The sequence below is a fragment of the Haemorhous mexicanus genome, chromosome 17 (assembly GCF_027477595.1).
Source record: "Haemorhous mexicanus isolate bHaeMex1 chromosome 17, bHaeMex1.pri, whole genome shotgun sequence".
NCBI classification, from domain to species: Eukaryota; Metazoa; Chordata; class Aves; order Passeriformes; family Fringillidae; genus Haemorhous; species Haemorhous mexicanus.
Genome location: NC_082357.1, coordinates 2,929,384 through 2,944,931, shown reverse-complemented (window position 1 = coordinate 2,944,931; position 15,548 = coordinate 2,929,384). Strand labels below are relative to the sequence as shown.

The window sequence follows — 15,548 nt, the reverse complement described above, 5'->3', positions numbered from 1 at the left end:
GCCCAATTCTCTCAGCCTTCGTACTGATGAATTAATAATTAACATGAAAAAACGAGGAGTGGATGCTGAAAACCAGCGAGAGTTCAAACGCTGTTTTACAGAGGATCTGTGCTCCACAAAGCAACACCCACAAGGAGACACCCCTGAGGAAGAGCAATCCATACATCGGGGCCGCAGCGCTCCCCACGCCGACAGAGGCTCTTCCCCGCCACGGCCGCGCCTCCGCCCCGGCCCGGCCCCTCCCGCCCCTCACGGCGGCTGCGGGGCTTCCGCGGGGCCGCGGCAGGGGCTGCGCGCGCCCCTCCCGCGGCGGGAACGGGCCCGGCAGGTGCGTGAGGGGGAGCCCGGGAACGGCCGGGAGCGACCGGGAATGGCCGGGAGCGACCGGGAATGGCCGGGAGCTGCCGGAAATGGCCGGGAGCGACCGGGGCGGGCGGAGGAGGGAGCTCGGATTCCTGGGGCTCGGCCGCGGTCACGGCGCCAGCAGCACTCGAACGGGCCTGGCCGGCCTTGCCCAGCACTGCCGGGCGCGCCCCCCGCTGCAGCCCCGGATTCCGCTCCAAATCACGAGTGTCCTCAACCAAAATGTAATTCTGCTGAGAAGGCTTTTTGTTTGCTTGTTTGTTTTTCGTCATTGCTCGTTGTTGCCTTCTTTATTCTTTACAGAAGGATGAGTTAGGTTTCATCCCAGAAAAGCTCAAGATGCCCGGTAGGGAGTAGGAGCGAGGGCTTGAATTGCAAGGAAATAAGATCCCCAGCACTTAATAAGGTGAATAAAAGCATCCCTTTTGGCTTATTTTTGCACTGTTAGGATTGCACGTGATGTCAGAATCTGTGGAGAAATTGACTCTATGTAGTTATATTAGCTATATGTTATATTAGCTCATGTTTGCAGTCTTTTTTCAGTGGTTTTTTTTTTTTTTTCCCAGTGTTTTCTCACACTGTTTTCCAGAAAACTATACATTATTAACTTACTTCTGGTTTACTAATAGGGTAGACTAGACAGGAAAGGCAGAGAGACATCATTCATGCTGAGAACTCATTGAAGGATCTGCCTTAAAATGTCTGTTTAAGAGGTTATGGAACAAAAAAGACAGGACTAACTGGCAGGAATAAGTTGCTAAACTGGCAGAAACAAGAATAAACTACCAAACCAGATGCAGCCCCCAAGGACATGTTGCTAGTGATGGTTTCAGCAGCAAATGTGTCACTAATTTTTAAAGAGGGTTCTAGGGCAAATCCAAGGACTGCAGACCTGGAAGTTTGACCACCAATAAGTGAATTAATAGCAAATGTAGCAAAGTAGGATTATTGGACAGCTGCATAAGTATCTAGGGGGGAAAATCAATGTGGTTTATAAGTCATGCCTTAAAAAAATGCTGGAATTTTCTGCGGGTCTAAATAAGTGTGTTGTGGTCTGCCTCACAGTCTGTACTCAGATTTCAGGAAGGTTTTAAACGGGAGCTCTTTACCTGGACATCATAAGGGAGTTCCCCTGCCATACATACACAGTTGTTGCAAAGATAGCAAAGAGGATGTGAGTAAATGGGCAGCTCTCCTGGTGGCTGGAGGTCACCATTGGGGTGCTGCAGGGATAGTTTGTGGAAGACATGGAAAATCAGTGTTTCCAGCTGGCTTTGCCTTATTGAAGGTGGTAAAGAGGGCTGAGGGTGGTGAAGTGCAGGTGTAAACTGATTCATATGGGTGGGGAGCAGTGCAAATTCCCCACACAAAATGAAGTTTTTGGAGCAGTAATAACTGATTCTGTGAAGTTTTCTTTCTTGGTCAATCTCCCTTTGGCTGGTGTTAGAGAGATTCAGGGAAGACTGTGCCTGGATCAGAAGGTTCCAGTCCACAGACGTGGAGGATGTGTGGAGGAGCCCTGGATGTTTATTCTGTTCTTCCCCAGGCTCCTGCTCTTGACCTGGGCAGGAGAGCAGGATCCAGGGAGAGGTATCCTTTGGTCTGACCTAGCATCTGTTCCCACTTAAAATCTGTACAACTGGGAATTGCTGTGAGGAATTGTCTCTCCAGAACTGGCAGTGTTTTATGTACTCTTCATTATTCTGTCACAAAAATTGATGTACCTGAGGAAGGTTGTGCAGGTATCTGAACCTGGGAGCCAAAAGTACATGCAAATTGCCAGTGGGATATATTTTTTTTCCTTCTTTTCATGAAAAGTCATTAAATACCTAACAAAATGCCTGCAAATGCAGTCTTGTTAGAAGGATTAAAGAATCCTCTGTAGACTCTGTTGTGCCTTGAGTACAGGGTGTCTCTGCTGCTGAGCTGGGTTTTGCACTGATTTGCAGTGTCTCTCCAATTCTGGCTTGCAGGCTTCTGAACCACTTGCCTGAGATTAGCGCAGCAGCCCTGAACACTCCAGGCACTTGTGCTGATTCTGCTCTTCATCTTCTTTTTCTGACTTCCATACCCTTTTTTTTGTATGTTTTTACCAGATGTGCTCAACAACTTGTAGTTAATTTGGTTACAACAGGATTAGTAAACAGTGATGATACCCATGGCTCATTATTTGAAGCCCAGGAGTGGGATTTGTTTATTTTACAAGCAGGAAAATCTAGATAGGAATGAAGAGCTGCAGAATTTGTATGTGGATTTACAGAAGAGGTTGAGCCTCTTGCTTCCCTAATACACAGGGCTTGGCTCCATGGTATGTGTTGCCTTCTACAGTGTGATTTTTCTTGGGCAAGAAGAGATTTGTATTTTCAAGCAACATCTTTCTAGAAAGTGTAGATAGGCTTTGAAGCACAGGGCTTTGTGTTTCAGATCTTGCTATGAACAAGCAGGGGGACAGAGCATTAGGAATGTGGGGTTTTTTCTGGGTTTCCAAGCTGGTGTTGCAGCCCCTCACTCTGCACTCACGTTTCTGTACTGACCCATTTCCCCTGGCTAGAAGGCAATTTCCTGCTGCTGTTTCTATTGAAGATGCTGAGATGTGTCAAGGATCAGCCCATAGCAATGAAGTTACAAGTGCCCTAAGGCTGCTGCTATAACGTGTCAGTAAGAGCACTTGCAGATTTGGGAATGATTTAATTGGAAGTGCTGTAGGTGCCAGGCAGCTCAGATCCTGTTTCTGGTGTCGCATTCCATAAGAGCACAAATTACCAAATGAGTTAATGCTCCCCTCGAGTCAGCCATGTTTGCAGCATGTCTTTATGTGTGGCTGATGAGCTGGAAGTTCCAGTTAATGCTGTCAGAGAAGTCTGGAGGTATTGTCTTCAGTGGGAAGTACTGCCTTGACTGAGTGTTTCAGGGGGTCAGTCTGAAACGGTGAGGTTTGCTCCTCTGCCCCTTCCTTCTTCCAGCTCTTTCTCCTAGACAGGACTCACTTGCCCAGGCCACCAGACAGTTCTGTCTGAGGCAGGCTGGTGAGTTCTAACAAAATTTTTAAGAATTCCTGCCAGCTAAAAGCCACAGTTCAGAGCAGAGTACCTGGCATGGAGCTGGTGGTTCTGTGACAAGTCTCTGACACCATTGAATTATTGCAATAAAGAGTTAGATGTCAAGAAAAAAATAAAACTCCTACCTCCCTGCCAGTCATGCCAATGTGATACGATTTTTTTCCTACCTATTTTTATATGTTTGTGTCTGGATTCTTCTGAGGTGAAACATGACACTGTTGGGGAATTGGCACTGGTGATTCAGATTGTAGCAATGCTGGATTTCACTGTAGTGAAAATAAACTGTTGCTGGTGGAACTTCATTGTGAGAATCATCAGATCAAGATAAAGATTGCTTTTGATATTGAAAGTTTTTGTAGTAATTTTTAAATGCTGATATCTGGTGAAAAAATGAGTGGCAGCAGTTCATTACTTATGTGCATACTTACTTCCAGGTTCAGCTATAGGATTCTTTCTCCATTGCTAAATCTGTTTGACGTTGGATCCTTAAATCTACATGGGGTCAAATTTAGAATTGGTGTCTTTGCATTCTCTTGTAAAAGTCCTTTTTTTGAGGCTGACACTTCCCAAATTTAGTGCCAGTGGGGGCATTTTAAAAAGTTTGGTTTCAGCTTCCTGTGTATTCAGTATAGGAAAAGTGTATTCCCCACTGAATAACAAAGGCTTAAGAGCATCTCCAGCACTGCCCGTCTGGGAGATGGGCTTTTTATGGGCCAGAAAAGCAGAAAACTGCAAGTTATTCTGGAGTTTGATCTAATGGTGCACTCTTGGTATCAGATCTCTGGAATCTCTTGGCCTGTTTCAAAGCACTTTATCCAGTGAATAAATGCTTGTACCTGTTCAGCAGGTGTAAGGACTGCAACACTGAAAAGGAAACACCACCTTTGTGGAGCTCACATGGAAAGTGGTGACAGACCAGGAGAACGATGGCACAATTGTGATGTAGCTGCCTCAGGTCCCTGCTCTTGGCTGGAACAGTAGGTTGACTCTTTCTGGTAAGTTGAGTCATTTTGGGGAGATTCTAGCACAAGCACTTTTACAGCACGATAAACAAGTTTGTGACTGAATAGGGCATCTCTGAATTTCCTGTGGAGGTTTAGATTCTGATCCAGTTACGTTACCTTTGAAAATGATTGATACACAGCTTCTGTGGGCTTTCTGAGGCAGCACAATTTTTGAAGTACTTGTTTTGTAGTTTTTCTGTCTGCTTAAAAGATTTTGTTAGCTTTAGGTAAAAAGTACAAAGTACTGGTTCATCTTTGCTTTTACTTTCTGAATTTTCAAACCTAACAGTAAACTTATTTCCAATGCTTAGTGGAGCAGAGTTGCTTTTATCTGCAGTCCTTAAAAGATAACTACTCAAACTGTTTTCTGTTTGCTCATCAGGAGAGCCCAATATTTGCCCAGACTGGTGCAAACACAGCTAAATCTGTCACCTGCTGCTGCAGTTTGCATAGGTTGTCCATGTAGTCATAGGTTTCAGATTCATTGTTGTGGAGAGATGTGTAAAAACAGAAGTTTGTGGAAATGAGTTGCTTTTAAATAAGCTTTATAATCCTAATGATACTTATATCCATCTTCTAGAACTATGCCAAGAAAAAGAAAGCTCTTGGCTCAATTAAGTGCTCTTCAAAACACCAGCAGTTCCCCTCAGATCAATGCTGTGGAGCAGCTGAACACTACACCTGGAGCAGACCCTTCTCCAAAAAGCAGCAAATATTTTGTGGTAGAGAAAAAAAATTCTCCTCAGCTACAAGAAGACTTTTTCAACCAGCCCTGTGTTAGTCTGGCCAAGTCCTTTCTGGGACAGGTAAGGCATGAGCACTGAGATTCTTGTACTGGATTATGTGCTAGCTAATGACTTAGTGTAGAAGGATGAAATTCTTTTTTTGCCATTTGACTCCTGGGCTTGGCTATTTTAGGAATACAGCTCTCATTCCTTCTCTTACTAAGAGAAGTGGAATTTTAAGACCAGTAGCTGAATCTATTCTGGATGAAGTCAGAGAAGAAATTTTTCAGATTTAGTCTGTCACATTTTTAATTGGGGTTTTTTTGGTGGAGTTTTCCTTCCTTTTTTCTGTTTACTAAAATGTACTTAGCTACTTGTGGTTTGAAGGCTGGTTCAGGCCCATTATCTTCCTTTCAGCAATTGTTTTACTTGTTTTTGTTTCTTGCTTAGCCCGGTGGAAAGCAATGCTTTTCAGTCAGCAACATCATCTTTGCCTCCATTTTACTGTCTTGTTATGCTAAGGATTGCACAGTCCCACAGTTAAGCTCTTTTCACTCCAAATATTTCTGTTCCTATCTTTTGTTTCTGAGTTTCCAAGTTATTACCTGTTCATGCAAGGACTTCTCCCTTAGCCCATTGCATAAACTTTGAGAAGTCTTTGGACCTTGCTGAAAGCCTTTGGAAATCAGAGTGGTGGAGATTGACTCTTCTGCTCAGTGAGTCCTTCAGAAAACTCTCTGGTTGTTTCCAGGGGAGGGAGTTCCTTAGCATTATTCCTATAAAAAAATTCCAGTCCTGGGCCTGCTAAACTCAACTGCAAAATCTGTGTTCAGTTTCACTGCTGTGCTCTTGCCTTCTCTGAGTCTTTTGTATACCTTTATTGTCTGCAGGGTGAGCAGACTCTCTGGGTTCTCATGGCTTTAGATAACTCCAGGAATTTGTTCCACAAACTGTTGATTTTGGCCTGTTTTGCTGCATCCAGCCTTTTTTTATTTTCTAAGGATATCTTGCTTGTAAGTGACGCCTTTGCTCTGCCTTTTAGCCCTGCTGGGTTTCTTGCTGGTGTGCCTTCACCTCTTTGTGATACTCCACACGTGTTGCTATCTTTGCAGACATCCTGCTAGAGGCTTGCCTTTCAGGCCTTAACCTTTGGCTGCCTCTAAAGCTCTTCCCAACAAGCTCCCTCGCTTTACATAGTCTCCTCTTTGTGCTGCTAGGCAAGACTCTGGTAGATTATTTTTGGACTTTAATGCTTGTGAAAAGACACTGAACTTTATCCTTCACGGTCATGGTACTGAGTTGTTTTTCAGGAGTAAGTCTTTGGAAAAAACTTTGTGTTTTGCTCCAGATCTGAGAACTGAGTCTTTTCTCATGAGGTTCCTGATTCCTCGCTCTGCATGACATTTTATGGTGTCTAAGCAAACATTGCACATGTCCTGCTGTATCTGAGGATGCCTGAAGTCTCCCATTACTGATATATTTATGTTGTCTTATTGGCCCCATCACCCTCATTCAGTTATTTTGGGCAGATGATTTTTGAGTCCTAATTCTGTATTTTTCCTATTTAGGTCTAGTATTCCAAACCACGTGATTTCTGTCTTAATTTTACATTTTCTTAAAAGTATAACCCCCAGTTTCCCATCACCCAGCTTATTCTCTCATAAAGGTAATTTAGTGTTTCCTTCATTACCTTCATTCTACCAAATTTTGGAGGCACCTGCTATATTACTCTTGCTTATCTTCATGATACCCGAGTTCTTGGAAACAAAAAAGGTACATGCAGTGAATGGCCTTTCAGAGGGAACTGCCATAACATCAAGATACATCCTCAATGAGAAAAATAACCTTTATGAAATGGCTTACTGTGAGGTGTTGGGAATTATCAGCATTTTAAAAATCTTTATTCAACAGAATATTTGGTGTGTCTGAAGACAGGGAAATGCCTGGATGCTTTTAAACCCATAAGCTAACCATTGCATTTCATCATACTGAGGGAGAAATGGGTCTGGTTTTGGGGTGTTCCCAGGCACTTGCTGAACACCAGTGCTTTTTTTTTCTCATAAAAAATAATAAACGGATTATTTTCAACAATTTGACAAAGACTGTAGGGAAACTGTGATATATTGGAGCTGCAGCTTTGGAAACCAACTCCTGGAGCATCCATTATGGATCAGATCAATATCTGCATTACCAATCCAGCACAAACATCTGTTAGGAATTAAGCTTTGTTTTCTGAAGGTCATTTTTGAACAGCTGCATAATTAAAGTGTTATAATTAAACTGATTGCTGGTGCCCAAACAAGACTGTGCTGCAGTATTTCATACACGTTAAGTAAAGCACAACATTTAGAAATAAGGTCAAACCACAAATTTCTTTGTACAAAGTTTAGTGGTTGCTTTATTTTTAAAGAGAATATTTTGACTCTCGTGTTTTGTTTCCCCTGCATCTGCTTTGTTTTATTTAAGGAGGTACCAGCAGCAAGAACACACTGTAATAACAAAGATCTGTTGTCTGCCTGAAGCCAATTCCCATCCCTCCTGCACTACCCTTCTCTTTGGTGCAGAAAATACTGAAATAGCATTGATGCCCTCTCTAGAGCTGATTATCTTTGTGATTTGGGACTGGGACTTGTTTGAAACATTTCTAGGGAGGGAAACTGTATAATCATAGCAGTTATTTAGTTGTGACACTGTCATATTTCTTCTGATCTAAAGATTATACAATCATGATGCTTCAAGGTTGATATCAGCAGCGATTTTTGCCTTAAACCTGATGGATTGGAGTGGAGAGTACAGAAAATAACCCCAAAAGCACCTCCGTGGGCTTTAGTATATGTAGGATCATAAATTGGTTCTGTTTCATACTTCCCCATCTAGACACTCCGGGCATTTTGTGGAGTGAGTGACAGTGGGAACTCCTTTTACTGGGCTGTGGAAGCTGAAAAAGTTGGTGTTAGCTTATAGACTGCTCACTGGAGAGGATTTAGTACCATCAGGTCCTTTCTTTCCAAGTTCTCTGTTTCCACAGCTCTTGCTGTGGTTATTTTGTACTGAGAGCTGGTAACTGATGCACTCTGACCTCTCTTTCAGATTTTAGTTCGCAAACTTCCTGATGGCAGAGAGCTCTGGGGCAGGATTGTTGAAACAGAAGCTTATCTGGGTGGGGAAGATGAAGCTTCCCACTCGAAAGGTGGGAAGCAAACACAACGGAATGCAGCAATGTTCATGAAACCAGGAACTCTGTACGTGTACCAGATCTATGGGATTTATTTCTGCATGAATGTTTCCAGCCAAGGTAAGCTGAGGCTGAAAGAGGTGGAATGCCAGCAGGATGGGGCTGACATTTCAAGCTACAGTGGTGTGCAAGTCACTTGTGAGCGCTCTGTGGGCTCTCTGATGGCAGTGACTTGCTGTCATCATCCTCCCTTGGGACCTGGGCTTTGCCACTGTGATCAGGGTGTCCCTGTGCACAGGCAGCACAGCAGGCAGGGCCCATCTCCAGCTGCCCTGTTTGTCCCAGCTGGAAGCTGTGGGAGCTGTTCAGGCACAGCAAGATTGAGAAATGAGGGAGAATCTGGATAGGATGGAGCTTTCAGTTTTGATGACCTGCACTGCTGCCTCAGTCATATGATTCAGTGAACCTTGTTCCTCAAAAGTGGTGATGTAGAGAAAAATTCAGAGTCATTAATGACAGCCTAAATCTTGGTGTCTGTTGCCATGGCAAGAAACTCCTCTGACTCCTGCCTTTTTCTTCAGAGGCTGAATGAAATGTTGGGGAAAACAAAAAGTCTGAGATGTCCTAAGCTTAAGCAAGGAGTCAGTAGAAGCATTTTAGCTGTCTAGCTGTATCTAAAAGCCAAAAAAACCCACCCAAATCAAAATACCCAGACTGTTACAGAATCTTGAATCTTCTTTTATTATTCTCAAGAAAAAATAATCAAGCTCTAATTAAATTATTCTGTAATTTACTGAAACTGTCTTTCACATTTCAGGACTCTTGACAAGCATTACTGAAAACTTCCCTCTTTTTCCTGTCCTGTAAGAATGACAGTATTTGCCTTGCAATGAATCTCTTGTTTAATTAGACACCTTGAAATGACAGCAAGTGTTTCCTAGGTAACTACTCATTCTGTTAGAAAAAATCTCAAACCCAATTTATTTCTTTTTCACTATTTCAATGCTAAAGGTTAAAAAGCTTGTGTATTCCTAAGTGGAGAGCAAATGTAACTGTGACCATGAATGCTCAGGTTTTGGCCTTTGGACAGAAGTCAAGCAGAAAAATAGTGCCACATTATAGTGTGGGGGAAGAGCCTGAATTTCCAGCTGAGGATCTGAGTCTGGTGGATGAACACACACATGTGACCTTCATTACATTGGCTCTGCCACATCTGTTCAGATTATGAAAGCACATGGTTCATTTGTCAGGATGGGATTCGTGGTAATTAAAATATTAAGAATAATACTTTTTATTTTAAAAAATCTGTTTAGCCTTTGAATTCTAGAAAGATTTCTTTGAAATACACACTTCGGGAAAATTTTCCTTATATACCTGTTTTTAGTTTTGTAGCAAAGCAGTTAAAGGGCTCCCCGTGGTGATGGAATTCATTGCAATTTTGTTACAAACTCCCTCCCCATTGCCCTGTCCCACAGGAGTGACACCAGGCAGAGCTGTCGCTGCCAGCTTTGTCAGATCGCTGCAGTCAGTGCCCTGGCTGTGCACCTTGTGCACCCCTGATGCAGCTACACAAACTGGAACTGCCCTTTCTGTGTATTTGCCCACATGCAGAAGTGTTGAAAGAGAGAATGTGGGGAGGAATCACACCCGAGATGTTTTTCTCCAGTTAGGGGGAGGAGGAATTGTTTATTGTGCTGTGGTTTAGTCTGAGGGAAGGATTGAGGGAGTCATCTTCTCAATGGCATCTCACTAGAGGGCAAAAGCATTTCATTCTCTGGATATGGGATTTTCAGAACTTTGGTTTGACTCTAGCTGCGAAAAAACACAAACCCTGAAAAAAAAGAAAAAAAAAAAAACCTCTTATGGCACAGCATGGTCCTTTTTCATAGCTTGCTCTGAAGGCAAACAGCTCCAAGAGACAAGTGTATCCTCTGAACCAGTGGAGTTCTGACTCTTTAGGGATCACTTGTTTTGATACACAACCTCACAGCCTCTTACTCCAGGTGGAATAAACCTTCTCTGTTTATTGGTTGATGCTGAGGTTTAGGTTCCAGTATCCCATCCATTCAGGGATGGGAAGATTGTGTCACCCATAGCCCTGTGTTCATGAAATCATAATGAAATGGGGAGGGGATCCAGTATTCTTTGTCAGAGAGGAAGGGGAAATCTTCATGCACATCACTGAGATAAAGCTTCATTGTGGGAAATTTTACTGTGAGAGGTCCTCCCATCCCTGAGTGAAATACTGCAACTGCCTGAAGCCACAGCAGGCATCACTACATTTGGAGAAATCATGGGTGGTAGAGGAGAAGAGCTTATAGAAAACATAGCCAAAGTCTTTTACTGTGCATGAATCCTGCAGTATATCCTGAGCTGCACAATAATCTCAGTGCTAAGGGCGTTCCCTAGAGTTAAGAGAGATGTGGGGCTTCTCTTGCCTCAGGAAGAGGATAAATGCCAGTCATGCCTCTCTTTGACTTAGCTGTGATCTGTTTCTCTGGAATTTGCCACAGTCTGTATTTTGCTGCCAGATCTGAAAGAATAGCTTGTAAAATGGAGAGCCTGGTGATGTTCAGCCCAGGGTCACACTGCAGGGACTTCTCCCTAACTTTCAGCTCCTAGACTAGGATTTTGGAGGAAGTATTGGGGAGCACTGAGTCAGGTGGGTGAATGGAGGAGAAAATTCTCTTCTCTCCCGTGGCCAAGAGCTGTTTCCAAGCCTGAGAGCTGGAGCTGTTTCGGGGAAGGAGCAGAAAACTGTGCTGTGGGGGTGTGGGACTCTACTGTCATGTTATGAATTCTGGCTGCTCAGGGAGAGAATTGGCCTCTGCAGTGTTGTTAGATCCCAGCTTTTAGCCCTGAATGCTGCTCATTATATGGAGTGACTCTTAACAGGAGAGATAAATATTCAGCATCTCCAGCTGGCCCTGCTGCTGCTGTGTGCACACTGGGCAGATGCTGAACTCAGGTGACCCTTGAGAGTGAGCTGCTGCAGGCTGAGAGGGGGAAGAAGCCAGGCTGAAGCACTCTGGAGTTGACTCAGCCACTCTTTGGGAATTTAAATTAAATTTCTGATGTGGAGGTTTTCTCAGGAGGAGCCAGAGGTGTGAGGGGAAGAAGGCAATAGCTCCTCACGGTATCCCTGCACTCATGTCCTGCCCTGCTGTCTCCACCTCTTCTCAAAGCTTTCTCTGGGCAGAGTGGGGTGTGTGTTTCACACAGTTAGAAGGAACCTGGAAACTTCCAGCTGGAAATGCAGAGAGAGCAGCCAGAGACAGAAATTTTCAGTCCCCCCTGGCTGGGCTCTGTGCTGCTCTGGGAGCACCTGCAGATTTACAAGTGCTCGTCTCTCTTCATGTGAACTCCCAAGGACTCAGTTCAAGTGTGACTGCAGTTTCCACTTGCAGTTGAGATGGGTGAAAGCAAGCAGTGTAATGAGAGATTGCTCAGAATCCTGCAGTTGTTCCTGGCAAGGGAGGCAGCAACATGATGGGAAGGATGTTTCTTTGTGCATTGATAAAAAGCAGAATTAGGACATGGAACATGTTCTTAAAACTCTGAAATGACCTTTGAGCTCTAAATCACTGTTAGGCCAGGGAAGCGGCTTTTGGCTGCCAGATTATCATCAGTCCCCCTCCTTGGAGAAGGGAGTGCCTGGGAACAGATTGCTGACAGCTGTTGGAATCCAGGCTGACTTCACTGAGCTGTAGTCAGGGCAGCAGGGGTTCTGAGATGGTTCAGGGCAGCAGGCACACCTCAGAGAGCCAGGAACCAGGACTTCACTGGGAGCCCAGAGGGGTAATTTAGTGTGGGATTTGTACAAAAAATGAGAGGGATCCTATTTTGGGAAATCACAGGTCCTTAGGGATCTGCCAGTGCCTGCAAAAAAAGCCTTTGCCAGGCATGAGCATGGCTCCAGATGTTTGAGGCTGGAGAGGGAGAGGGGACTCTGGGGAGCAGCACTGTGCAGATGCTGGTGGGAGGAAAGCTGTGGGTGGCCAGCACAGGGGGAGCTGTGTAGGGCTGCACACAGGCCCTGTGCCAGTGCTCTCCTCACCCACGCAGGAGGAGACCTGGGCCCCTGCTGGCCCCTGGAAAATACCAGGAAAAGGTTTCTGTTCCACTTAGGCTGGAGATCCTTGTCTGACAGGGAATGTCTGCTCAGAGCTGCATCTTTGCTTTGCTGTCACCTGGCTGCAACAGCTGGGAGGGCAGGGGACCTAAGGCTTCTGACAGGGTGGCAAATCACATTTGAGAAAAGAATTTGTCCATTTTGTTCAGTTTTTGTCATAGAAAGGTCTCTTCTGCTAAGTGCTGCTCCCAGGGCTGTGCATCGCACAGCCAGACTGAGCAGCCCTGTCCTGCCCCAGGTCCCTGCCTTGGGAGAGCTTCCCTGGCACATGTGTCCAGATCACACTCTGCTGGAGCTTGCAGTGACCCAAGGCCTTGCTCATCCCAGCTGTTACACCTCCAGAGGGAGTTTGGATTGGTACCAGCCCTGGCTCCCTCAGCAGTGACTGCTCCCAGTGCCTGCAGCTCCTTCCCAGGTTTCTCTTTGTGCAGCCTCACTCTGCAAGCTGCCTCTTTCTGTTGGCAGCATCCACACTCATTCCTCCTTGCCTTTGTTAGCTGGAGTTCTTGTAATCAGAGTTTATTAGAAATCCACTGGCTTTGGGAGCAGAGCTTTGGATACCTCTGCCAAAACTGAGCCAGATATATATTTATTCCTGAACATTGTGCTGACATAAGAAAAAGCTCTTGCCCTCTGGCAAGCCTTGGAGCAGCAGCCAGACTTAGCAACATCAGGTGGAGCTGGGAAGAGCAAGTCAGCACTGCAGAATGAAGGGCACAGAGCTACAGGACACTGGAGATTCACAGGAGGAAGGGAGTGTCCTTGGAGCAAAGGACAGTCCCCATGGTTGGGTGCCCCAGGCCATTCCTTCTCCATCGGGCTGAGCCACAGGCTCAGAGCTGAAGTGCTGCTGGCAGTGGGCTGAAAGGTGAAGCATTCCCAGAAAACAGCCCCATACTAACACCCAGCTCTTGTTCTGCACAGGAGAAGGGGCTGCAGTGCTGCTGCGTTCCTTGGAACCTCTGCAGGGCCTGGATGCCATGAGGGAGCTGCGCAGGGCCTCCAGGAAAGCACCCAGCAGGCTGCTCAAGGACTGGCAGCTCTGCAATGGGCCCTCCAAGCTCTGCCAGGCGTTTGGCATCGACAAGGCTTTTGACCAAAGGGACCTGACTCAGGATGCTGCCATCTGGATGGTGCCAGGACAGGACTCGCCGGGGGAGCAGGACGTGGTGGCCACCACCAGGATTGGCATTGGCAGCAGGGGAGAGTGGGCACAGAAACCACTCAGGTTTTATTTACGAGGAAACAGATTTGTGAGTGTTGTAGACAAGAAAATAGAGAGAGAGATGGCAGCAAGGGGACACTCCCCTAGCAGCTGACAAGTCCTGCAAGTGTCCCGGGGACCAGGACTTGAGCTGTGCTCTGTACAATGGCCTCAAGCTGTATCATTGCAGATAAAGGGACCTGGGGGGTTTTTAACAATAAATGTACTTTGTCACAATGAATGGGGCAAGGTGAAGCTTTATTTGCAGGAGACTGGCCAGGGCCTCCCAGCCAGAACTGAGGCTGGGTTTGGACACTTTGGACACTGAGGGCCACTTTCTCCCTTGCCAACGGATCCAGGCTTAATTAGGGTGGGTGAGAGGAGAAGGGTCGCAGCTCTGGGCTGCTCCCATCACTTCAGCCCTCAGCAGAGGCCAGTGCTTGGCTGCTGCAGGGAAATATTTTAAAAATTGGGTGGCAGCAGAGCAGACTGAAAGGATGGGAGCTGGGAGAGAAGGATGTAAAGGGAGGATCTTACTGTTGTCTGCAGCTACCTCAGGGGAGGGGATAGAGAAGACAGCCAGGCTGCTCTCAGACAGGATGAGAGGCAACAGGCCACCAGCTGGAAAACAGGAAGTTCTCATTAGCTCTACGGAAAAAAAATTTCCCCATGAGGGTGGTCAAACACTGGAACAGGGGCCCAGAGAAGCTGTGGGCCATTCACACTTCCACAGACAGGGTCCTGAGTGACCTGAGCTAACAACTTCCCTTTGAGCAGACCCCTTCCAACCTCTACCAGTCTTTAATGTCCAGCTTGGAGAACAAGAATGGGGTTTTGTTCATTTTCCCAGCTGCTTTTGAAACCAGTTCAGAACTTAGCACTGTGTGAACCCCCACTGGTGCAGCAGCCTGGCTTGAGGTACAGAGAGGAAAAACCTCCAGGATTCAGGGCAGGACCTGCAGGACTGCAGCCACACTGGGTGGCCACACGCCCCACCTCCACCCCCACCTTAAGGTTCATATGCAATATAAAAGCTCAAGTTTCTTTTTAAATACTCTTCTCCCCATCCCATGAAAGAATTTGGTTTAGCCCCTTCTGGGCAGCTTTTTTTCTGATTGCAGTAGCTCACCTTGATGCTCAGGTCCTGGGGCTGGTTTAGACAGGGCCTGCAGTGGTGTTGATCTGACTTTTAGGGCAGATATGTTTTTTTGCTCTTCCCTACCATCCCTGTTGCAGCTGCAGGGGTGGACTCACTGAAGGGACCCCAAAGAAGCTCCCCCAGTGGCTGCTGGAAGGTAAGTCAGCTAAAGCTCCCAGTTTCATCCAGTTGGTGTGAGCAGGTGCAGGTGTGGGTTGGTGTGCTCCTGAGAGCCTGCAGCTCTGGGAAAAGCTCCAGCCTCACACAAGCAGGGATGAGCTGGCACAAGCTCCTGCTGTCCCCAGGCCCTGGCATGTCCCAGGGCTCTTGCCTCTTGTTCTGGCCCTGGCATGGCTGGAGGAGCAGTCCCAAACCAGAGCAGGAAACGCAGCCCTGTATCTCACTTTCCTGCTGGATAACATTAACCCAGGCCAGGATCCCTGTCTGGTTCCCTGCAGCCCCAGCCATGCTTGTGGGAGAGGGACTGGAGGGACAAAACAAGCCCTGGGGGACAAGCCTGAGTGCCCTCAGCACCAGTCTGTGGGTGGAACAGGTCCCTGAACTTGCAGCTTGGCCAGCACCTTTCAGTCCTGCTCAACAAGCAAGGTCCCACCCCCAGGCACAAACTGGGAAACATGGAAACACAGGAATACAGAGGCTGCTTGGTGACAGCCCTGCTCCAACAGACACTTGGGAATAAGGATATTGGAGTGAGGAAAGAATGAGCTGTGACGCAGTGACAGAGTCA

At 46.2% G+C, this 15,548-nt stretch overlaps 1 protein-coding gene across 4 annotated transcripts; it reads left to right on the top strand.

The window, feature by feature from the left end:
* The first annotated feature begins 233 nt into the window (after positions 1-233).
* MPG (N-methylpurine DNA glycosylase) lies at positions 234-13,903 on the top strand. 4 transcript variants are annotated; one of them, XM_059862253.1, is made up of 6 exons: positions 249-328; positions 667-769; positions 4,270-4,417; positions 5,007-5,232; positions 8,242-8,446; positions 13,383-13,903. In XM_059862253.1, exons 4-6 carry the CDS (start codon positions 5,011-5,013, stop codon positions 13,775-13,777), a joined length of 822 nt encoding a protein of 273 aa, XP_059718236.1. In that variant the 5' UTR covers positions 249-328; positions 667-769; positions 4,270-4,417; positions 5,007-5,010; the 3' UTR covers positions 13,778-13,903. The 4 variants fall into 4 exon arrangements, with proteins under 4 accessions (XP_059718237.1, XP_059718238.1, XP_059718236.1 ...); XM_059862252.1 differs by having other exon boundaries at positions 4,267-4,417; XM_059862254.1 differs by lacking the exon at positions 667-769 and having other exon boundaries at positions 234-328.
* The last annotated feature ends 1,645 nt before the right edge of the window (positions 13,904-15,548 follow it).

Excerpts from the sequence above, each read along its gene's own strand:
- MPG (XM_059862254.1), top strand. The coding sequence starts at position 5,011 with ATGCCAAGAAAAAGAAAGCTCTTGGCTCAATTAAGTGCTCTTCAAAAC. Across the intron at positions 5,233-8,241 it reads CCAAGTCCTTTCTGGGACAG|ATTTTAGTTCGCAAACTTCC; the intron begins GTAAGGCATGAG and ends CCTCTCTTTCAG. Across the intron at positions 8,447-13,382 it reads CATGAATGTTTCCAGCCAAG|GAGAAGGGGCTGCAGTGCTG; the intron begins GTAAGCTGAGGC and ends TGTTCTGCACAG.